Source organism: Martes martes (genome assembly GCF_963455335.1).
Source record: "Martes martes genome assembly, chromosome: 3".
In the NCBI taxonomy this organism is placed as follows: Eukaryota; Metazoa; Chordata; class Mammalia; order Carnivora; family Mustelidae; genus Martes; species Martes martes.
The window spans coordinates 62428743-62453924 of NC_137890.1; the positions used below are offsets into that span (position 1 = coordinate 62428743).

At 42.2% G+C, this 25182-nt stretch overlaps 1 protein-coding gene across 3 annotated transcripts; it reads right to left on the bottom strand.

Moving 5' to 3' along the window:
• Positions 1-1914: 1914 nt before the first annotated feature.
• On the bottom strand, positions 1915-25182 carry LOC308339392 (phosphatidylinositol 3,4,5-trisphosphate 3-phosphatase TPTE2-like). 3 transcript variants are annotated; one of them, XR_013966511.1, is made up of 9 exons: positions 24938-25182; positions 19571-19632; positions 18145-18225; positions 16001-16106; positions 15027-15091; positions 7229-7320; positions 5033-5128; positions 3364-3434; positions 1915-2272 (listed from the first exon to the last, which is right to left on the bottom strand). XR_013966511.1 is itself a non-coding variant. In XM_080797996.1 (5 exons), exons 1-5 carry the CDS (start codon positions 13433-13435, stop codon positions 2152-2154), a joined length of 423 nt encoding a protein of 140 aa, XP_080654122.1. In that variant the 5' UTR covers positions 13436-14460; the 3' UTR covers positions 1915-2151. The 3 variants fall into 3 exon arrangements, 1 of the variants encoding a protein (XP_080654122.1); XR_013966510.1 differs by lacking the exon at positions 15027-15091; XM_080797996.1 differs by lacking the exons at positions 15027-15091; positions 16001-16106; positions 18145-18225; positions 19571-19632; positions 24938-25182 and adding an exon at positions 13393-14460.

The following is a 25182-nucleotide window of genomic DNA, read 5'->3' on the forward strand; positions in this document are numbered from 1 at the left end:
TCGAGTCTGGCTAGAACCTTGAGAATCATCATTCTGAACTTTAGATCTATCATATTACCAATGTCAATATTGATTAGGTCCCCAGCCTTCGGTACTGCCTCTTGTTCTTTTTTTTGAGGTGAGTTTTTCTGCCTTGTCATTTTGTCCAGATAAGATCTGCTTTCTCCTCCTCTAGAATTCCGCTGTTCTTTGTGAGTGAAGTTGGTCTTGGCTGGGTTTCTTGTTGATCTTCTGGGGGAGGGGCCTGTTGTAGTGATTCTCAAGTGTCTTTGCCACAGGTGGAATTGCACCACCCTTGCGAGGGGCCGGGCTAAGTAATCCGCTTGGGTTTGCTTTCGGGAGCTTTTGTTCCCTGAGCGCTTTTCGTAGAGTTCCGGAGGACGGGAATGAAGATGGCGGCCTCCCAATGTCTCGGCCTGGAGGAGCCGAGAGCTTTGGGTTCTGCTCCTCAGTGCGCCCTCAGAGAAAAGCGCCCAACCACCCCGCCTCCCTGGCCTGCAGTCGCGCTGGTAGGAAAGCAGTCAATTGCTGGCACTTGGAGAAATGCGCCTGGTTGCTTCCATCTCCGTGGCCTCCGGCCGTGCTCCAAGGCCCCCAGCCTGTGACCGACACAAGGTAGCCCCGGGCTGAGAGCTCACTCCTCGGCTTTGTCACTGTAGCCGGCTTACCCGCTCTAATACCTGCGAGCTCTGTGGCACTCAGATACCCGCTATACTTCTGTGACCCTGCGGGACCTGGGGTTACCCTGACCCCGCCTGGGCTTCCCCCCGGTTTAGCCTCTGGAGTGATGTCCCTCCATGGAGCAGACTTTTAAAAGTCCCGATTTTGTGCTCCCTTGCTCCGCTGCTTGCCGGGAGCCGGCCCCTCCTCCCGCGGTCTGTCTTCCTGACGCTTTGGATCACTTCTCCACAGGTCCTACCTTTCAGAAAGTGGTCGTTTTTCTGTTTCTAGAATTGTTGCTCTTCTTCTCTTAGATTTCCCGTTGGATTTGTAGGTGTTCACAATGGTTAGATAAGCTATCTAGCTGATCTCCTGCTACCCGATGTCGTCTCAGCCTGCTACTTCTCCACCATATTGACTCCTCCCCTCTTTTCAAACTCTTAACTTTGGCACACAGTCCCCAGAAACAGTAGTTCTCTCAACCCTGGCATACCTCCTTCAGAAAAGAAAAAGCACCACTAACATTTTACTTAGTATATATTTAATGTTGTAAAAAAATATGTGTATGTAAATATAAATATACCTGCAAGCAAGGAGGGTTAGGAGACATAAATGTGTGGCAGGGATTGTGGAGAACATATTGTATCCTAAAAAGGAAACTTCTATCAGTATCCGCTATGACTTAAAATGTAGCTCGACTGCAAACTCCTGACAGTAAATTTTCCATGTTTTCTTTTTATGGGGATTATCCAGCTTATTAAGTGGAAAGTAAAGCCTAGAAAAGAAGAAACATGTTTCAAACACAGAAGGCCAACCAGGGTTAGTCTTCGTCCCTCTCTTGTGCCTCAGCTGTCCACTCTATCATAGCGAGTCCTCCCTTTGCCAGTTCGTAGAGGGGTCGCGCCATCTCCGCGAACCACGGTATCCACAGCTTGCAGTAGCCCACCGTCCCAAGGAACTCTCTCACGGAGACCAAAGCCTAAATAAGTGGCGTGGCTCTGACAGAGCTGTGTTTTATTGCTGACACCCGATCCCCTTTTCCCTGCAGAGTCTCTAAGAGAGCTCTTGTCCCCCACAAGCAAGACCCACAGTCCTCAGCGGCTATTTCTACTATTCCCACTAATTCAGTCCTCCTTCAAGCACTAGAGAACTAGAATTCTAGAGAACTTCCAGACTCAGGAACGAATTTCCAGATAGGGAAGAAGTTTCCCTGGAATAATAATCTTCAGTTAATTAAAAAAAAAAATTTCCCAGTTTAGTCACTAGAAAGTCATTTTTTTTATTTCATTAGTATTCTTTTTTTTATATTTATTTTCAGTAGAAAGTCATTTTTAAATGGGAGACTATTGATTTTTTTTTTTAAAGCTGTCTTCACCGATGCTTACTGTGTATGTAAGTATAAATATAAGTATACCTGCAAGGAAGGAGGGTTAGCAGACATAAATAGGTGGCAGGGATTGTGGAGAACATTATCCTATCCTAAAAGGGAAACTATCTATTAGTATCAGCTATGACTTCATCAAAAAGTAGTTCGACAGCAAACTCCTGATGGTAAATTTTCCACGTTTTCTTTTTGTGGGGATTATCCAGCTCATTTCGTGGAAGGTAAAGCCTAGGAAAGAAGAAACAGGTTTCAAGCACAGAAGGCCAACCAGGGTTAATCTTAGTCCCCCTCCTGTGCCTCAGCTGGCACATACAAGTGGAAGGGCTTGGTAACATCTGGGATGGCCAATGCTGGGGCACTCAGTAAGGCTGTTTGTAATTCCCAAAATGCTCCTTCTGCCTCAGCTGTCCACTCTACCACAGTGAGTCCTCCCTTAGCCAGTTCGTAGAGAGGTCGCGCCATCTCCGTGAACCACGGTATCCACAGCTTGCAGTAGCCCACCGTCCCAAGGAACTCCCTTATGGAGACCAAAGCCTAAATAAGTGGTGTGGCTCTGACAGAGCTGTGTTTTTATTGCTGACACCCGATACCCTTTCCCTGCAGAGTCTCTAAGAGAGCTCTTGTCCCCCGCAAGCAAGACCCATAGTCCTCAGCGGCTATTTCTACTATTCCCACTAACTCAGTCCTCCTTCAAGCACTAGAGAACTAGAATTCTAGAGAACTTCCAGACTCAGGAACGAATTTCCAGATAGGGAAGAAGTTTCCCTGGAATAATAATTTTCAGATAATTTAAAAATATATATATTTCCCAGTTTAGTCACTAGAAAGTCACTTTTAAATGGGAGAATATTGATTTTTTTTTTTAAAGCTGTCTTCACTGATGCTTACTGTGTCCTCTAACTTCTGCCCTAGATATAAGTGTGTCAGTCACCTTTAAACTAGCTAAAGCCTTCCTCGAGGATGCTTTCCTTTCTGGCCCAGGATGTGGTAGGTGGTCGGTCATCAGTAGATGAACACATACGGTGGACCTGCCCTAGTCAGGGTAACTGAGCAGACTCCTCCTCCACTTGCAAGGGGAGGGATTTATCACCACACTCTAGATCTGATTAGAATACATTTCAGCTCCTATGACACCGTCCTATGGCATGGACTTTGAGGATAATGCCACAGTGGTTCTCAAGAATAGCCCTATATTTTACATAATGAAGAATGGGGGACTTGATTTCTTGGTTTCTATAAATTGAGGGTAGGAGTGCCATTCTGCCTTACACAGATCTTGGAGACTAAACCATTTCTACTGGATTATATCAGAGCCATACCTGTTATTTTGTACAAAAGATGTGTGGAACCAAAAGAAAAATGGGCAGTTGTCATAGTATTTAGGCAGATCCTAAAATTAAAAAAAAAAAAGTTAATTTTCATAGTAAAAATGATACTAAAAACTAATTCCAAAGGGATTAAAATTCCTTCCTTCCTATCTATGTAGAACAATTAGAGCCATTAGACACACAGCACTTAGTCTATAACCTTCTGCTCACGACACAAAGGAAACTTTAAGAAATGGCTTTTTCTTGCCATTCCTATCAAAATTTAAGGAAATGTAGTTTTTTCTATATACATTAGACAATAGTCCTCCAACCTAGTTTACATCGTGCTGACCGGAGACCGATGCCAGTTTATGTCCAAAGACCTCATCCCTTTCTACAAGGAGTAGCTACATTGATAATTGACTGTCAGTATTAATGATAAGAATACCCACACATGAGAGAGTTTTCATCTCATGGCCCTTGAAAATCACAAAATTAAGCAACACTGCCCGGGCCAGTACTTCTGGTAGTGGAGCTCCTGCTTAGGACCACTGACTGAGCGAGCGTTCTGACCGGCTTCAGGGATCAAAGGGTAGCCGTCTGGTTGGGAACAATCGAGGTCACTTGCTTCCACACACATACCATTTCACTATCGAACAGATTCTCCCATAACGGGGAGCAAGCAGGGGGTGAAGGAGGGCACAAACTTGAACTTGATCAACACTGTTAGTTTTTGGCAGTTCTGCTTGATGATTTTAATAGGAAAACAAAACCACTGAGGCTTAGAAATCTGTTATGTAAAGAGTAACACTTGTACACTTTGTGACTTCTCAGCAGAAGTTACACACTCATGTTCAGAGTAATGACAATGGCAAACATTCTCATTTTTCATAAGGTAAATATTAGATTCAAGATACTATTTAGGGGCGCCTGGGTGGCTCAGTGGGTTAAGCCTCTGCCTTTGGCTCAGGTCATGATCCCAGGATCCTGGGATCCAGCCCCGCGTCGGGCTCTCTGCTCAGTGGGGAGCCTGCTTCCTCCTTTCTCTCTCTCTGCCTGTTTCTCTGCCTACTTGTGATCTCTGTCTGTCAAATAAATAAATCTTAATAAAAAAATACTATTTAACACGAGTTATGTATCATTTCAAAGGAAAGTCGGATCTCCCTCATTGTAAAGTACTTTATAAACTATGGGGAGCAGTGTGTTTTAAAGATACAAAACAAAAGTGTGATCACCACTCTAAAGTAAACATACCATGGTTTTTTCCTTATTTGAGAATATATGTAAGTTGTATAGAATTTAGAAAAAATGAGCAAGGGGCGCCTGGCTGGCTCAGTGGGTTAAAGCCTCTGCCTTCGGCTCAGGTCATGATCCCAGGGTCCTGGGATCGAGCCCCACATAGGGCTCTCTGCTCAGCAGGGTGCCTGCTTCCCCCCTCTCTCTGTCTACTTGTGATCTCTGTCAAATAAATAAAATCTTTTAAAAAAATGAGCAAACATCTCTTCTGTTCTTTTTAAAAATTTTGTTATAGACCGGCCTTGTTTTTCTCCCCCTCCCTGGCTAGGGGTTGACATCTCCGATCCTGTTCCTTGCCAGGAATTGTAGCAAAGGAAAGCCTTAATCAGAATCATTCAAAAGGCCAGACGAGAATACCGGCATAGGTTGGTTCTGGATGACTCACCGATGAAGAGAAAAACGGCACTTTCACGTCATCACACAGAGGTGGGCTGTTGGACAGATGGATTGTCACGCTGTCTGTTTCAGCATCATAAAGGATCTGTGAATGATCACATGGAACTCAGAACTGTAACCCTAGCTAATGGGTGGATAAACAGTGAAGTTCAGTTTGCTTATCGCGGCTTCCTGGATTTATCAAGTACACTTGGTCTCAGAGTGCAGTCATTACACATACAAATAAATGTGAATCATTATTTCTATTAAGTTGCAATACTGTTTACATTGTTAAAAGGCCAACATGTTTGGAGGGTATGGTACTGCACTGCTGAAAAGTGAAATACTCCGTTTTCTATCAGAATTTAAATGTCACCGTTGAACGTGTGTCATTTGATTTGCAGATGCTGGGACACACTAAGAAGCTCAGTTTTAAAGTTGGCATTCACATTCAAAAAACAGTATGTAATTGGTCATGTTTTATTAAAAAGGCATTTGCTGATGGTGTCATAGGCTTTGTCCGTAGCCAACTACTGGATGGAGTGACCACAGATTGGCCAAGTTTCTGGAATGAAGGACTTTGGGGCTATCCTGAGTATTTCTTTGTTACTGATTGGCCCTTGCATAACAGTGGTACCCACACTAAGGAGAGTCTGTGCGAAATACCAAAGAAGGTGCAGACTCAGGTGATGCTTCAGGGAGCTATAGACATAAGAAACAATGGTAGAATGGCATGAATTACACGTCAAGCTGGATAAGGAAGACTGTGTGGTTGTGTGTTTTGGGGAGCTTAATGAGAAGCATAGAATAAGAAAGTTTCACAGAGGAGCAGAAAAGGAGTTGTGTGTGGAAGGATTTGTGCACACGAGGAGCACTGAAAGAGAATGCCGTGCAGACTGGGTGGTGTGGGGGAGGGGGAGGAAAGACATTGAACACATGAAACAGAAATGAGAGTGTTGTGTCCCGAGGGCCAGAAGGCACCCGGTCTACTTGGAATGGAGTCTGCAGGTCAAGTTCCTGATGGCAATAAGCTCAGGTCTCAGGTAGGATAGGGAAATATCTTAAAGGTTCAAGAGCCAGGAAATAAGAAAAATTGTGGAAGCATGGGGGCGGGGCAATTCCTATGCGACAAAGTGGCCTGACAATTATCGCTTATACCACTTAGTGATTATAGCTCACAAAGCAACTTTACATATATTATCTAACCTAGTCCCTACAACCCTGGAGATGTGGTCTTTATTTTGCAGATATACTGAGCCAAAGATACTGACTGGCTTTGACTACAGGCCCAGAGTGCATTCTTTTTCTGCTCTACTTACTGCTTTTCAAGTAGAAGCAGAGAAATACCTGCATATTGCCGGTCTCTCGACACTGTATAGTATGAAGAGAAGGGAAAGGTAGGGAGACCACTGTGGAAATCCAGGCATGAGCAAATGGGGTGCTGGACTGGGCCGTGACGATGGGAACAGAAAGGAACGGAGAGAGTGAGGAGAGATTCCAAAGGTAAAATCAATAGGAAGTGGTGACTGGATGTGGGGGCACGGCCAGGAGAGACTCAAGGATTCTACATCGTAAGGCCTCAGTGAGAGAATTCTGGTGTCACTTGCAGAAGCAGAGGAAAAGCTCATCTGACAAATCTGGATTGACAAACACAGTTCCGTTGTTGGGGCAGAACCTGTCTAGGTAGGTGTCCTGCACCTACCACGTGATGGGTACTCATAAGCCTGTGCAGAGCAGATGGAAGAGAAAAAAAAAAATAGTTTACAGCAGGAGAATGGATGAGCAGAACCAAGAGGAGAGTATGTGCAGCGATAAGAAACAGAAGTCAAGGATCAGGTCTGGGTGCGTGCCTTCCGTGGGACAAAGGGGAAGGAGTGGTGGTGGTGAAGTAATAGGAGAAGAGAGACAGACCTGGAGAGAGAATTTTGAGGGTGTATATTTCTTAAGACCCACGAAAGCTTCTTCTTGCTTTAGGGTAGTCTAAGGCACTTCAACGTTTAAGAAAACAGACTACCAGGTCCCATCGCTTAGGGGAAAGAGGTATATGTGTCCCCCTTCCAACCATTCTTGCATTACTTCTCATAGTGCAGTCCCATAGGACATCGGAGGTAGAGTCACTTGGGACACTGCTAACACTTAACATGCTGCTTTGACATTGAGATTGGATACAAACACCAGAATTTCCAGTTTGCATGCTGTCTCTTACCCGACAGTTTTTGGAAGCAGAACAGAAAAAGACGATCTGGCTCTGCATTATTATTTGTACTTTTAGATCACTCCCATTGCCTTTTCCAACACCTGAGGGAAATAAAGTTAGGCTCATTAGAACAAAGAGCAAAATGTCTCACCGATTAACATTATGGATTAAAGAGAAAATTATGACAGCTAACAGTGTGTCAATAGTGAATCATTTGGGTCCTGCTTGGATTCCGTCTTTAAAAGACAAAGCTTTAAGCCCAACTTTGTCTCCTAAAGCACAATTTATAAGGCTGGGGTGGGGGGAGAGACATATAGTTTAGCTTCTAAGACAGAATTTCATCTCTTCACCTTTCTAGAAAAAAATCACGTAGGTAACTTGCCACCTTTCCTGCTAACGTGTTGCTTACTTCAGACATTCGACAATGGGTCTTAAATAGTCCAATTTCCTCTTACCCTCATCTGGAGTTAGATATTAGACAGCTGCATCCAAACATTCCTGTGGCATTCACGATGCATCTATAGACAAATGGTTTCTTGCTCTCTATTCAATTCAGATGACCCCCCTTTTTTTTTAGTAGTTCTTAAAGGCTGGTTTCTCAAGCCTCCAATTAATTCTTACTGCTTTTCTTTTAACCAGGAATGTCACAAATATGCATAGAAGTAAAGGTACAGAAGTAAAAAAATATTCTAATAGAGTCATATGTTAATCATTCTTGATGTTCAGATTCTATTTGCATCGTATGAACACATTATTCATTTGTATTAAGCATCATCATGTCTGAGCCTTATTTCTCCATCCCATCCCATCCCATCCCATTCCAGTTGCAGAACTCCTCTGCAGAACTGATGTTCACCAGAAAGTAGTGAAAATGTAGAACTAAATTAATTCCAATACTTACCACATGACAGGAAAGGGCACTGATTTACAAGCTTAATTCCCACACATTTAAACCTTTTAAAATAAAGCATATTTCTATAATATAAAAGGTAAAAAAGACATGAGGTGAAGAGTCTGGCTCACCTACTCCCACCTGTTTATTTGTCCAGTTCCAAATGGAGAATATTTTTATGCACATATAATCAAATACAAATACTCTCCCAGAGTATTTTTATATATGTACGTACGCACAAATATGAATACATGTTATTCCCCACTTCTGTGTTACAGAAATTGTTGCATACCACAGCACTGTCCTGTGCCTTGCATTTTAAAAATACATGTCAAAAATCTTATTTGACTCATCAATTAGTAAAAAACCAGTAAAATGTTACAGCTGATTCAAAGTAAACGACAAGCCACTGTGGAAAACAGTATGGAGTTTCCTCACAAAATTAGAAAGAGAATTACTGTATAGTCCAGTAATTTTGCTACTAGGTATTTACCCAAAGAACATTAAGCACCAATTTGAAGAGCTATATACACCCTTATGTTTACTGCAGCATTATTTACAATAGCCAATACATGGAGGCAATCCACGTGTGTACTGATAGACGAATAGGTAAGGAAAATGTAGTGAAGATGTATTTATACAGGTATACAGACACACAATGGAACGTTGCTCAGCTGTAATTAAAAAAGAAATGAAATCTTGGCATTTGCAACAGTGTGGATGGACCTATAGGGATGCTAAGTGAAACAGAGAAACAAATGTATTTCACTCATGTGGAATTTAAAAATATAAATGACAGGGAAAAAGGAGACAAAAAATCAGACTCTTCAATACAGAGAACAAGCTGATGGCTGCCATAAGGGAGGTGGGTAGGGGCATGGGTGAAATAAAGGGGAATAAAGAGTACGCGTATCATTTTTAAAATTAACATATAATGTATTATTTGTTTCAGGGGCACAGGTATGTGAATTATCCGTCTTACACGATTCACAGCACTCGCCATAGCACATACCCTCCTCAATGTCCATAAATTTTTTTTTAAGATTTTATTTATTTATTTGAGAGAGACAGAGAAAAAAAAGCATGAGCAAGGGAGAGGCAGAGGGAGAAGTAGGCTCCCCGCTGAGCAGGGAACCTGACACAGGGCTCTATCCCAGGACTCTGGGGTCACGACCTGAGCCAAAGGCAGACATTTAACAGACTGAGTGACACTTAACAGACCCAGGTGACCCATGAGAGTATACTTATCTTGATGATAATATACTTATCTTGATGAACACTCAGTAATATATAAAATTATTGAATCATTATATTGTACACATGAAGCTAATATAAACTAACATATGTTATACTTCAATTAAAAAAAATACTGCGGGGGCGCCTGGGTGGCTCAGTGGGTTAAAGCCTCTACCATCGGCTCAGGTCATGATCTCAGGGTCCTGGGATCGAGCCCCGCATTGGGCTCTCTGCTCAGCGGGGAGCCTGCTTCCCTTCTTCTCTCTCTGGCTGCCTCTCTGCCTACTTGTGATCTCTGTCAAATAAATAAAATCTAAAAAAAAAAAAAATACTGCGCATCTATAGGGAAATAAAGATTGATGACATGAGTTTATAAACAGATACAAAATGGTTTAATCAGTCGCCTGGGTGGCTCAGTTGGTTAAGTGACTGCCTTTGGTTCAGGTCATGATCCCGGAGTCCAGGGATTGAGTACTGCTTCGGGCTCCCTGCTCAGCGGGGAGTCTGCTTCTCCCTCTGACCTTCCCCCTCTCATGCTCTCTCTCTCATTCTCTCTCTCCCAAATAAATAAATACATAAAATCCTAAAAAATGGTTTAATAATCAATTGCTTTCCACTAGATTCAACTAATTTGTATTTTTATGTACAAAAATTATTTACAGTATTATTACTTTTCTACAACTTAGAGTTATAAAGAGCTTAAAAACCATGAGAGGTAGAGATTATCCCAGAAGGGTGCACAAGTCACACTACTGCTCACTGCAAACGCTTTCACCCTTTTTTCTGACAGTCTCCCCATGCCCCTTCTGTTTTGATCTTAACAATCTCAAAGGAAGATTACTCTTACTCCAAAAGAAGGCTGGTGTCTCTAACACTGAGTCACGAAGAAATGGGAAATCTGAACAGACCAATTACTAGTAATGAAACTGAATCAGTCATCCAATAAGTCCCAACAAACTGAAGCTCAGGACCAGATAGAATCACAGGTGAATTCTGCTACACATTTAAAGAAGAGTTAATACCTATTCTCCTGAAACTATCCCAAAAAATAGAAGGCGAAGGAAAACTTCCAAATATATTCTATAAGGTCAACATTACCCATACCAAGACCAGACTAAAGTCACAATTAAAGAAACAACAAACAAATAAATAAAACTACAGGCCAATATTCCCCATGAACTTAGATAGATATACAAATCCTCAACAAAATATTAGCAAAGTACATTCAACAATAAAAAGATCCTTTGCCACGATCAGTGGGATTTATTTTGGGAATGCAAGCATGGTTCAATATTTTCAAATCAGTCAGCATGGTACACCGCATTAGCAAGAGGAGGATAAAAATTATATGATGGTTGCTTTTTTGTTGCTGGGAAGATGGCAGAGTAGGAGGATCCTGTGCTAACCTTGTCCCCTACACACACACCAAGATAACAGCCACATCAGTGCAACAGACTCTGAAAAGGACCCAAAGACTGGCAGAACAGACTTTCCACAGTAGAGAGGAGGCCACATCGAAAAGGTAGGTGAGGTGAAGACACGGTTGAGAACCAACCCCCCGGTAAGACTATCCATGAAGAGGAGCGAACCCCAAGCATGGAGAAGCAAGAGGCTCAGACCACAGAGCAGGCACAGGGAACCTGCGCTGAGAAGACAAGACAAGTCCCCATAACATTTGGCTTTGAAAACTAGTGGGGCTTAATAGGTTTTCAGGACCAGCAGGGCTCAACTCTGGGCACTTTATTTATTTACTTGAGTATAATTAACATAAGTGCTGTATTAGTTTCAGGTGTACAGTATAAGGATTCAACAATTCTATACAATCAAGGTCAGTGTACTATTAATCATCTTTATCTATTTCACCAATCCCCTACCCCACTTACCTTCTGGCAGCTAGCTTGTTCTCTGTATTTAAAACTCTAGTTTTTTGTCTTTTTCTTTGTTGTTATTTAAATCACATATGTGAATGAAATCATATGGTACGTGTCTTTCTCTGATTGACTTATTGTATTGAACAATATACCCTCTAGGTCCATTCATGTTCTTCAAAAGAAAGGATTTCATTCTTTTTTTATGACTGAGTAATATTCCATTATACATATGTGTATATGCACCTTCTCTTTATGCATTTATCCATTGGTGGACACTTGAGTTGCTTCCATGTACTGACTATTGTAAATAATGCTGCAATAAACATCGGGGGTACATATAGCTTTTGAAATTAGTGTTTCCATATTCTTTGGGTAAATGCCCAGTAGTGGAATTACTGGGTCATATGGTAATTCTACTTTTAATTTCGTGAGGAAACTCTATAGTATTGCCCACAGTGCTTGCACCTCTATGTCTACTGCAGCATTACTTACAATAGCCAAGACGTGGCTATTGTACGCAAGTGTCCATTGATAGATGAATAAAGAGGTGGTGTGTATGTATACATAGAATGGAATATTATTCACCCATAAAAAGAATGAGATTTTGCCACTGTGACAACATGGATGGACCTACAGGGTATTATGCTAAGTGAAATAAGCCAGACCAGAAAAGAACAAATACCATGTAGTTTTGCTTATATGTGGAATCTAAAAAATAAAACAAACAAACAAAAATGAACGAACAAACAAAACGTAGAACCAGACCTGTAAATACAGAGAACAAACTGATGGTTGCCAGAGGGGAGGCAGGTGGGGAGAGGCACAAAACAGGTGAAGGAGAGTGGGAGATACAGGCTTCCAGTCATGGAATGAGTAAGTCTTGGGGGATAAAAGGTACAGCATAGGAAACATAGTGAGTGACACTCTAATAGTGTTGTATGGTGAGGGATGGTGGCTACACTTGGGAGCATAACATAATGTATAGACTTGTCGAATCACTAGTTTATGTATCTAAAATGAATGTAACATTTTTTTAAAAGATTTTATAAGAGCCGGATGCGGGGCTCGATCCCAGAACCCTGAGATCATGACCCGAGCCGAAGACAGAGGCTTAACCAACTGAGCCACTCAGGCACCCCTAAAATGAATGTAACATTCTGTGTCGAGTATATTTCAATAGAGAAAATGTTTGTAAAAGTAAGGGGGAGACAACGTGTAGAAGTCCAAGAATCGTTACTATAAAAGAATGACAACAACAACAACAACAAAAGAGGAAGAAAGCCACTGTTGCTAGAGCTGATTTATGGACCGATAGAGAAGTGGGGAATAAAATCAGAGAAGTGGATGAGGGGGGCTGGACAGGTGTGATGAGACATGCCAGAGACATTTTCGTTCAAGTCAACTTCACAGAGATCTACTGAGCTCCAACTGTGTGTCATGATCTGGGGGATTCAAAGATGAATGAATAATGGTCTCTGTCCTCATGCAATTTGCAACATAGTATATCACCTGACAGAGACCACGTAAATACAGTGTTATAAATGCTACACCTCAATATAAGTAAATGGATGATCACAGGTTGAGTTCTCCCAGAAGTGGACCCTAAACCAACACTCTGGGTACTAGTGATTTATGAAGGAAGTGCTCCTAGGAGGAATTTCTTCATAAGAGCCAAGGAAGGGTGGGATTCAGCAGATTCAGCTTGATCCATGGGGAATTCATTGGTGTAAATTATACTGCAGAGTTTGTCACACTTTGAAGCAAAGGAGTTGAGTTTTTGTACGGCTGCTAGTCATTGCGTATGGGCTGCCCAACAGGGTGGTGACTATCTCAGGGATTTGGGGCTCTAAATAAATGAGTTGGCCCCAGCAGTAATTCTCCAAGCATTATAGTAAAGGGGGTGGAGGCTGGTGGGGTGGGTGGGATCACAGAGCTGGTGGAAGGGATCCAATGGGATCTTGATGAGGCACCAAGAGTGTGATGGGGCACCAAAGGCTAACAGAACTTCTTAGCCTAGAGGGTACAGTTTGTTGGGCAAGCTAACAATGCGATAAGAGGATAATAAGTAAAAAAAAAAAAAAAATATATATATATACATACATATAAAGAAAAATGCTGGTGTCATTAGCTTTGGCCTGATTATTTACATGGGTGCAGAAAGACTGGTAACTTACCATGTAGCCCTTCTTGAGTTGGCTCCGAAGTCTGGACCCACATGGTACTGAACAGCTGCTAAGATCACAACTTTGCCTGGAAGTCTCCATGAGGCATCTCAAACTGTACTTTTAGAATCTATTTGTTAGCCTGAGACTAGCAAACCAAACCCATGGAACCCTCTCCCAGTTTTCCCCTGCAGTACTTATCCATTTGGGTTAGCTCCTCTGTTCTCCATCTCTGCACCTTCCAGTTTTAACTAAACAATGTTTCTGCAGTTTATATAAAATTTAAAATATTAACAGAGAAGTCACAGTCTTGAGGGTATAACATCAGACTGAGAAACATACGAAATCCTAGAACTTATTAAAAACATTTTTAAGCTTAGAATTTTGAGAAACAATTCCCATTCTCACTATTCATGTTAGAAAAATACATTAAAATCCCACTGGACCAAATGCCCATTTGTCTGTCTGGAACGGTTAATACTCATGGGGGTCGGTATAGATACCGTTGGTCCCATTGTTAACAAAGAAGAAACTGAAGCAGAGTATACACTCAGACGCAATTCTGGCTCTCCTACCACTCAGTTGGTTTTATGGTTGCGTTTATATTTCTCGGTGGGAGAAACTGCTCCAGTGACGAACCATGTTGCTTTTCCTGGTCTAGAATAAAGTGGTCGACTCTTTTTGCAGGATCCCACTGAATGTGGGAAGGGAACAGAGCAAAACTGCTGTCCCCTACCTTCTGACACCTGTTGGACAAGCCTGGCTCTGCCTGGGGAGCTGTGGCAACACCTGGAATTCTGAGTGAGGTCATCCATTCAGACCACAACAACCCTCTCCCTTCTAATTCACACACAGCCAAGGAAACGGTCATAATGGACTCTCTAGAGGACTTTGCAGTCTGCAAAGCCTTTTCACCAACAGTTGCTAATTTTTATACACAGGCAGCCTTCTGCCCGAATGGGCCGTGTTTCAAGGGTCTGCCTGCACAATGCTTGTTTGGAAACCTACACAAAATTTCCCACAGAAACAATGCTCCTGGGTTGACATTTGTTTTCACAAGCCAGAAACCGATGCAACCCGATTGTGGTAATCCATTAAAACTCCTCACCACCACCTCTGTGTGTGTGGTGGGGAGGAAGGGATATAGAAATAATTTGAAAAAAGCATTTTATACTTTAACTGTAATTTGTTTTACTATGCAGTTTATATATATATATATATATATATATATATATATATATATATATATTTAAAGGATTCTTTTATTTCTGAATAATTGGATGAAATGTTAAAAAATATATATATCTAGCTCTTACGTTTTGTGATTCCCCAGAAGGCTAAAAATACAAGCCTGTTTGGATGGATACCAGTGCTCCAGCACCATACTACTCATGAGGGACCCGGCACCTCCGCAAGGGCCATGGTTTAACTTTGGGGAGTCAGAGCATGGCTCCCTGCTGCACCTTGGGCAGTGAGAGTGAAGCCCCAGCCCACCCCCACTGTGGCGAGCCTGTTCTGCCGCCTCCCCTGTGAACTGCGCAGGAAGCGGGGTGGTTGATGGAGAATTAAAGCCTTGAGGATGGTTCTCCCCCTCCCCTTCCCTTTCATTTCTTAAGTCCCAGAGATGGAAGATCTAATTTTCCTGCCTCTCTGCATGATGGCAGATCCCAGTCTCTCTCCGGACATTCTTGAAGCAGGAGAACAGTCAGCTCTTTAAAAATTGATCAGGAAAAAAAAAAAATTGATCAGGATTTTTACTCCTGGTAATAACTAATAGAAGCTAGGAGGCTGAAAGGCGCCCCCCCCCTCCCCACCACCTCCCCGAGCCCAGGTTTCTCCCAACCCCCTTTCTGTGTTTATGTAGATTTCTGTAAGGAAGACCTGGGTGGTGCTCCTTAGGAAGCTATCCTTGACCTTGACCCTCAGCTGGCAGGGTCAAGTCTGTGTGTGCCCCAACACTGTGGTCAGCTCTTTATATCCATGCGCACGCATTCCTCTCCTTCTTGAGGGCAGAGAAACACTAGCAGGGGCCTTGCCCAAAGCAGGCACTTGGTAGTTATTTCGAAAAGAGAATTTGTGGCAACAAATTTCCTTTGTTGTTTGGGTATTGAAGACACCTTTGTGTATTTAAGACATATCAAGACATCTCGAGTGGCTGGAGATGAGTTGACTAAGGGTGCAGGAGGGAGGGGAGAGAGTGAGACCAGGATGATGAGAGGGAAAAGTACGTTTCTGAAAGGCTCATGTGAGCAAATGATACAGGGCTGCCAGATGAACCCTGAACTAGAGGTGGACATGAGGGAGAGGTGGTCTGCAGGGCTCATGAGCCCTTCCTCTCTTCTCCATCAGAGGCCCTATTCTTAAAAGCCCACCCTGGGCTGAAGCCAAGGCAGCAGTGAGAATAGAAAAAAGAAGGGGATAGAGCCCCCACAAACTGGTGAAGAGAGGACATCTAAGGGCTTCTGGGCTCTTCCACTGGGAGGGGTTACATGTGAGGATGCCTGAAAGGACAGCCATGAGTTGGGATTGTTGGTACACACATGGGAGCAACCATCCCATGCCTCCAGAGTCAGAACATTGCCCTCCTGGCCAACTCGTCAATGACCCACAAAACACTTACCATGAATTGAATGAATGACGATTTTTTAAATCTTGAGTGTTTTTCTTGGAGGGAGAGTCATGTTGTAGATATTTTTCACATCTGCAAAATATCCAACGTATCTATTCTGCAAAATAACAGAAGACTCAATTTAAGTGGAGGTGAAAAGTCTATCCTCAGCATTCCTGATTTTGTTTTTGTTTTTGTTTTTACATAGAATTCAGGGAGAATCATTAATGAAGGAAACATTTATTGAGTGCCATTATATGACTAGGCATGCTTATGTTTGCTGCCTCATGACTGAATATCTCCCTTAGAAGAAAAATTCTGAACTCTGTGCTGTGGGGAAGGAACAAGAAGGGAGCCACATGTTGCTCCTATAGGCCACTTTCGACTGAACAGACACCTAACCAGACCCAGGGAAAGAGCTACAACATTTCACCAAGACGTAGTTAATACGAGTGTGGAAAAGCTCAGTCTGGGTGGAGGCTTAACTGTGACTAAGTTCAAGGAAGGTTTGTGCTCTGGCAGAGAGTAGCCTCCTAATCACGAAAGGACTTGAGCTCCACACACCTCTAACGAAGATACATATGCTCTTGTCCCTGTGGCCAGCTTGAGTGTATTTTTTAAAGATTTTATTTACTTATTTGAGAGAGAGTGTGTGTAGTAGAGAGACCAAGAGCATGGAGAGGAGCAGAAGGAGAGGGAGAAGCAGACTCCCCAGTGAGCAGGGAGCCCCAGGGTCATGACCCAAGCTGAAGGCAAACACTTTAACTGACTGAGCCACCCACATGCCCCAGAAATTGGATATTACTAAGGTATCATTAAGGTATATATTTTTTAAAGATTTTATTTATTCATTTGACAGACAGAGATCACAAGTAGGCAGAGAGGCAGGCAGAGAGAGAGAGGAAGGGAAGCAGGTTCCCTGCTGAGCAGAGAGCCCAATGCAGGGCTCGATCCCAGACCCCGGGACCATGACCTGAGCCGAAGGCAGAGGCCTTAACCCACTGAGCCACCCAGGTGCCCCAAGGTATGATATTTTTATTTTTTAAAGATTTATTTATTTGTTTTAGAGGGGCAGAGGGGCGGAAGTAGATGGAGAGAGAGAATCTCAAGCAGACTTCCTCATTGAATGTAGAGCCCGTTGCAGGGCTTGATCTCATGACCCGAGATTATGACCTTGAGCTGAAATTAAGAGTTAGATTCTTAACCAACTGAGCCACCCAGGTGCCCCTTAAGATATAATATTTTTAGATATGATCAATGGTGTTATGGTATTTTTACCCTCGAGAGTCTATGTGAATGCCACACTAAAATACTTGTGAGATAAAATGACCCGATGACTGGGATTTCCTCCACAGTCATCTGGGATCTGTGGAGAAGGGGTGTGTGTGTGTGTGTGTGTGTGTGCGCGCGCGCGCATGTGAGGAGAGTGGGGAGGGAATGAATGCAACATGATAAAACGATGGTTGAAGTGGTGCGAGGACTATAAGGGGATTTATTATAGGATTGTCTCAGCTTTTTATGTTTGAAATTATTCACCATAAAATATTGTTGAAAGGATAAAATAGGGTAACTGCATATATTTCCCATGGATTTTCTGAGTATTAAATGAGATAATATTTGTCAAAGTATAATAGTGTCTGGAATAGAATAGGTTTGGTAAGATGTTAATTTCCCCTTTTTCTTTCAAAATACGGCAGCCCCTCTTGTCTCTTTCTTTGATTCTCCCCCCCCCCCTCTCACACACACACACACACACACACGAGATGTTCGGCAAGAGGTGAATGGCCCAAGTAGGGGTTTGTGAAAGACTCATTTCCCCTCAGAGAGAAATCAAAGGCTAGTGATTTTCCCTAATCTTCGAGTCTAGAATCTTAGAAATTAGACCTTTCTACTTTGGGAAGGAATCAACTCTTGAACTCCGTAAGCAGTGGCCAATGTTAAATGGAGCGCAGGATTCCCCAAGGCAGGGTGTGTGTTTGTGTGTGTGGGGGGGTAGTACTCATAAACATGGCTCTCTGGCCCTGGGAGGGATCCAGGCCTGTCACAGGCACCAGAGTGGAGCGGCCCGATCACGAGAGGAAAAGAGTGCACAGCGAGACCAAATAATGGCTGCTGAACTCCCCCAAAGGTCCCCCCTTGTAAGAATGACAACTTACCTGAGAAGGGGTTTCAACTCCCTGAAATTTAGTACTGGTGCTTTTATCTGTTCGCCGTTCTCCAAAATAATAAAGGCTCTCCTACGGAAAGGGGGCAACACAGTCATGGCTCACATGCACCTTCTTTTCCTGTGGAAGGCATTCTTAAAGGTCCTAAGGGCACATTATTTCCTTAAGTCTGCAGCCTTTAGGTAGAGGTTACTCAAACTAAAGTTAACAACAAAAATAATCGTATCAAGGTTTTTTACACAAACACGCACTCACATACAACTGAAACCAACGTTTCACAAAACAATACATTTTGATATTTTCTATTCGAATCTAGTCCATTTTATTTTTAAAAATGCTAGTCACAACCCAACAAGTTGACTTTACAATTCACTGAGAGATTGGACCCTGTTTGGAAAACACTGGGGAAGAGCCTCCATTTTCCTGACCTGTGTGTCTCAAATTAGGAATAAAGCAGATGGTGGCACCAGAGAGTGGGGCACTGGAGACAACATGAAGTTTCTCTTCTCAGACTGCTGGCCAAGTGGGGAGCAGAGCTGCTGGCCATGTCCATTCAGTGGGAATTTCTCAGCACAATCATGGCAGAAATAAGACTTAGAACCCCACTTTAAGAACCGGAAATAGCCCACCCTGTCTCTGCAGAAATTTTCAGAGGGCCCAGCCTCCAATAGATCCCATAGATATTGACTATGAGAGGTTAATAACATCAAGGAGAGATTTTGTTCTGCGTTGGAAAATGTACCTTTGACCTACCTAGTGCTTCTAAGGATGTTGGAGGTCCTTTGGAGAACCTACCAAACCAATCTTGATATTATTCTTGTGAGGAAGGAGACTGTCCCCTAACTGGGGGCATTAAGAATGGGGCTGGGAGCAACTGAGCTCTAGGAGGCATTGTGACTGTGGAGTTGTTTTACACTTGGACAGCTTGACTTTACCACCCCCCTCTTTAATCCTGTCCCTAATAGACCCTACCTTTATTTAAAATGTTGGTATTACTGTTGACATCATGGATTTTTTTTCCATTAATCTTGAGTTTAAAACATACTGCATGAGATTATTTAATTAAGAGAAATAATTACTGAAAATGTTGGCATTCCCTTAAATTTTGTGCCTGAGGGGAGTTTCTCACTGACCTCACCCTAGCCCTGGCCCAGACTAAGAGGCACCTAGGTCAGTTACTAACCAGTGCAAATTAAACTAGGAAATATGGTATATTAACTAACTAGAATGTAAAGAAAATTTTGGAAAAAAATATAAACAAGGACATATCAAAACGAGGCTTTCTAATAAGTGGATCTCTAATTACAACTTCATTAAGTACCACGACTCAAAGAACCATCTTAACATCCTACCAGTGAGGTTTCAGAACTATCAGATTCAATCAGCACAAGATCATCTGTAGTAACATCTTTCCTACCTGTGCAGTTGTAAATATTCCACTGGCAATAAGGTAGGCACAAATCATCGTTCCAGTTCTCCCTGCAAAAGAAAAGAAGTTAGAAAAAAAAAAAAAAAAAAAGAAAAGAAAAGAAGTTAGTCCATGAACAACCTGTTCATGGCAGTACTTGGTATAAAGATGCTGTCAGAAATATTCAAAGAGCTCATTTGGGATCGATTTTCTTTCCCTCGGGAAGTGCTTGTTCAAAAGATTTCAATTCAGGAATAGCCAAAGCTGTTTCATTGCTCTGAGGTTGTATCTAGAATTCTGTCCCATGTGCACAAAGGCACATGCGCACGTGTATACTGTTCTTGAATCCCTGCTGCTGGGGACTGCAGTGACGGACAGAGCCAGTGAGGTCTCCTCTAGGACCCTAGAGCTAAGGAGCTATTTACCAGTTAAGAACTAATTACACACCCTGTTTTTCCAACTAACATAAATAAAAGCACCTATAAAAGATAAAACATGATCAGAACCCAAAACATGACATAGCATTTATAACACCCATTTTTTCCTTCTATTTTTGAGTCTTTAAGTGTGTTATGAAACATACATGAAGGTAAACAGAACAGTATAACAAACCCCATATATCTGTTTCCCAGAGTATATTATATTGTTGTCCTTGTTCGCTCCTCTTCCTTCCTTCCATGTTTTTCTTCCTCTCTTCTACCACAGCATTTCATTTTTTAAACTTTTTGTAAGTATGCTCCACACCCAGCACAGAGCCCAATGGAGGGCTTGAACCCATGACCCTGAGATCAAGATCTGAGCTGAGATCAAGAGTCAGACACTTAACCAACTGAGTGACCCAGGCACTCCCTCTAGCATTTAAAAGCAAACCCTTGATTTCATGTTATTTCATCCTCAAAATTTATGTTTTACTCTAAATTATATTTTTGCCCTGCTATACAAAATTTGATTTAAAAAATACAGTGTGTCTTTTATTTCTACAGTTATCTGTAGCTTTTGTCTTAGCCAGTGTATCCTGAACTTACTTTGTGTAATTTCAAGCTTACCCTTTTAACTTTAGATATATACTACTTCCTATTCTTTTTTTTTTTTTTCAATGAACAACTAAACTTATTTTACAACCCATAGTTTGGAAAACATTCTAAGCCAAGTACTTCCAAAAAAGACTTTTTACCACCTCATGCTGTGATACGTAAAGGCTTCTTGCTAAAGGAAATCCTGACTATTACCAACCCTGCTCTCAGTGGTCAAGACTGTTAACATTTCAGTTCTGTCTGGAGGCCATCCTTGGGTCTCTATAACTGGTATTTTCCCATCTGAAAAACACTTTTGCAGATTCCCTGTCCTTGTGGCTGTGTACAGTCACAGACACAGTACATATCCTATCATCCAATCAAGTCAAGTACGGCAGGGAAGCATAAAAAGATACATACTTACCTTCAGTCATTTATCTTAATTTAAAACATAAGCATTTGGAAAACAGTGTGGAGATTCCTGAAGAAATTAAAAATAGAGCTACCCTATGACCTGCAATTGCACTCCTGGGTATTTACCCCAAAGATACAGATGGAGTGAAAAGAAGGGCCATCTGTACCCCAATGTTCATAGCAGCAATGGTCACAGTCGCCCAACTGTGGGAAGAACCAAGATGCCCTTCAAAGGACGAATGGATAAAGAAGATACGGTTCATATATATAAAGGAATATTATGCCTCATCAGAAAGGATGAATACCCAACTTTTATAGATGCTGAAAAAGCATTTGACAAAGTATAGCATCCTTTCTTGACCAAAACTCTTCACAGTGTAGGCATAGAGGGTACATACCTCAATACCATCAAGGCCATTTATGAAAAACTCACAGCCAATATCATTCTCAATGGAGAAACATGAGAGCTTTTCTGCTAAGGTCAGGAACATGGAAGGGATGTCCATTATCACCACTGCTATTCAACACAGCACTTGAAGTCCTAGCCTTAGCAATCAAACAACAAGAAGAAATTAAAGGCATTCAAATTGGCAAAGAAAAAGTCAAACTATCACTCTTTGCAGATGATATGATACTTTATGTGGAAACCCCAAAAGACTCTACTCCATATCTGCTAGAACTTGTACAGGAATTCAGTAAAATGTCAGGACATAAAATCAATGCACAGAAATCAGTTGCATTTCTATACACCAACAGCAAGACAGAAGAAAGAGAAATTAAGGGGTCAATCTCATTTACAACTGCACCCAAAACTGCAAGATACCTAGGAATAAACCTAACCAAAGAGGCAAAGAATCTGTACTCAGAAAACTATAAAGTACTCATGAAAGAAACAGAGGAAGACACAAAGAAATAGAAAAATGTTCCATGCTCATGGATTGGAAGAACAAATATTGTGAAAATGTCTGTGCTACCTAAAGTAATCTACACATTTAATGCAATCCCCATCAGAATCCCATCAATTTTTTTCAAAGAAATTTTTTTCAAAGAAATTATTTCAAAGAAATAATCCTAAAATTTATATGGAACCAGAAAAGACCTCGAATAGCCAGAGGAATGTTGAAAAGAAAGCCAAAGTTGGTGGCATCCCAATTCCAGACTTCAAGCTGTATTACAAAGCTGTCATCATCAAGACAGTATGGTTCTGGCACAAAAACAGACACATAGATCAATGGAACAAAATAGAAAGCCCAGAAACAGACCCTCAACTCTATGGTCAACTAATCTTTGACAACGCAGGAAAGAATGTCCAATGGGAAAAGGACAGTCTCTTCAGCAAATGGTGTTGGGAAAATTGGACAGCCACATGCAGAAAAATGAAACTGGACCATTTCCTTACACCACACACGAAAATAGACTCAAAATGGATCAAGGACCTCAATGTGAGAAAGGAATCCATCCAAATCCTTGAGGAGAACACAGGCAGCAACCTCTTCGACCTCAGCCACAACAATTTCTTCCTAGAAACATCACCAAAGTCAAGGGAAGCAAGGGCAAAAATGAACTATTGGGACTTCATCAAGGTCAAAAGCTTTTGCACAGCAAAGGAAACAGTCCACAAAACCAAAAGACAACTGACAGAATGGGAGAAGATATTTGCAAACGACATATCAGATGAAGGGCTAGTATCCAAAACCTATAAAGAACTTTTCAAACTCAACAGCCAAAGAACATATATTCCATATTCTGTGGAAGGCAACTCTCTGGAGCTTATGACGGGTGTCTCATATCCCTGAAAGGAGACCAGAGCTCACCATCAGTGAAGCCTCTGCAGCCTTTCTCTAGAACTGCTGCCTGGTTACTGGGACCTCAACCTCCGGGAGCTGGGAGATCAGTTCTCCCTTTTGCAAAAAAAAAAAAAAAAAAAGAAAGAAAGAAAGAAAGAAAAGAAAAGAAAAGAAAAAGGCAGTCAAGGTATCAGTGCAGCTTAGCAATTGGCCTGCCTTCTACTCGCCCACCATCTCCCCATGAAAAACTCACAAGTCAAAAACCTTCCCTGAGTTATCAGAGTTACAGCCACTCATAGGGAGCATTTCAACCAACCCTTCTGAAAATCTTACAAGTGAATGCCAAATACCACAGACACCCAAGTCATATCAAACTAGTTTTTCAGAGGCCTAAGTGGAACTGTCAGGCAACTAAACTCAGTTCTAAATTCAGACAGCAGCCTGAGTTGAGTCCCTCTTAGGAGGTCACAAAACAGTAGGTCTGGAAAGTAATGGATTAGGTGTTCTGCTAAGTGACATATGCGTGGGTCTGAATTCCTGATCTTCCACCAGCAGGATGAGCCCTCGGGCCTCTTAAGCTGGAGGTCCCCCCGTATCAAAGGTGAATAACAGAATTATCATAATATAAAGGCAATCACAAATAGCCACATGGGACAGCTGTTCTTAGAACTACAGAGCACAGCACCAAGCATTAGTGATGGTCAACAAAGGCCTCTCCAGACCTTCTCAACCATAACCGTGTACACAAAACACCTGGGGACCTTGTTAAACTACAGATTCTGATGTGCTAGGCCTCAGGTGGGACCAGAAACCTTGCCAGTCATTACAAACTCCCAGATGAGGCTGATAATGACTGGCCACCAATCACATTTTGAGAAGCAACACTGTGTCCTAAATTTGTTTGATAAGAATCACTGGGGCACCGGTAAAATATTCAGATAACCAGGTCTGTCTCCCAGTGATCTTGTTTCAGCATGGTTGGGCTAGAGCTTAAAAAGTTTGGGAAAACTAGAGTCTACTCCTCTACTGTTAGACAAAAATCAACTATCACAGAGAAATGGACTTTAAAAATACAGATTTTTTATAAAAAAAAAAAAAAGAAAGGTGGCTCATTAACACATAATATCAAGCTAACCAATTCAGCAGCCAATTCTGTGTGGTTTTCAAACTAAGAAAGTGACTTATCCGTCAATAACAAAGAACAATTTTCATTCATCACGCTAAAGACCTTTGTGCTCCCACTCAGGCCACCTCTTGGAGGCTGGTGGGCCAGCTGGGTTATTAATGAATGCCAATGTGGACCTAAACGTGGGCGGAAAATAATTTTATCCACTAAGAAGTCTTTTTTAACCACTTGGCGCCTGTTGTGAGTGATCAGACACCAAGAATCTTGCTTTCTTTGCAAAAAAAAAAAAAAAAAGATTGTAAAACCAGCAACCACAAAAGCATAGTACTGGACTTGAAAAAGCAACTAAGTGAAACAGACAAGACATGGATTTTGTGTTATTGATAGGACAGGAGAGGCAGTATCAATAACTATAGTTGACGAGGTTGTGGCCATCCTGTACCTAGAGAAGGCTACGAGGGTCCTAATCCAATCTCTTCCTTTTCCAGATGGAAAACTGAGGCCAGAAAGCAAGAGCTTTTCCAAGGTCATACAAGTAGTCAGGGGACTCAACTCAAGTCTTGCCTTTTGGGTCTGTGCCTACCGAGCAATACTTAATTCCAGAGTATTCCAACCTGACCAAAAAGAAAAGCAAAAAACAAGCACCGAGCCCCGCATTTTAAAGGAAAAATGGAGGCAAGTGGGGAGCTTCTCCATCGGTTGAATTCTTGGGGTGCCAACATTTCTTTCTGAGTTTATAAGAAAGGCATAGATCCTACTATGTGTCATCGCTGCGAATTTAACCCCTCCGGTAAGCCAAACTTAAACGCATCAAATCCCACAGTAACGACTCATAGAATTATTAAGATACTAAAAAAACAGTGATGGGAACTAACAGATTAACTCAGCAACTGACTCAAATTAGTGTGCTTTAAGAAGGCGGCTTCAAGAAGTCTTGAAAAATACATTGGGCTCGGGGGAGGCAAGACTGGTCAGCAGAAGTCAAAACTCAGTCTTGAGCCAGTTAAAAAGCTGAATCCTTTTAGCGCCCCTTTACCTCTCCTGCAAGCACACGTGGGTCCGACTCCAGGAGAGATAAACAACATCGCCAGCCGCACACCTTCTGTTCCCGGGGGGAAATGAGTTTCTCGCCTGGGAGAACGCTCTGAGGCCGCCTGCTCCACCAGGTAACACCAAGGGCGAGAAGACTGCAGCACAGGCTCAAGCTGGCGCGGCCGCCCTCCCCGCAGGACTAGAGCCGGACCCAAGGCGCTGCGACGCCCACCCATCTGGCCGCTAACA

Coding starts and splice junctions, on each gene's coding strand:
- LOC308339392 (XM_080797996.1), bottom strand. CDS start 13,435: ATGTGGGTCCAGACTTCGGAGCCAACTCAAGAAGGGCTACATG. Junction 5,129..7,228: donor CTGCTTCCAAAAACTGTCGG/GTAAGAGACAGC, acceptor GATCATTCACAG/ATCCTTTATGATGCTGAAAC. Junction 3,435..5,032: donor TGCCGTTTTTCTCTTCATCG/GTGAGTCATCCA, acceptor TTTTAATTTTAG/GATCTGCCTAAATACTATGA.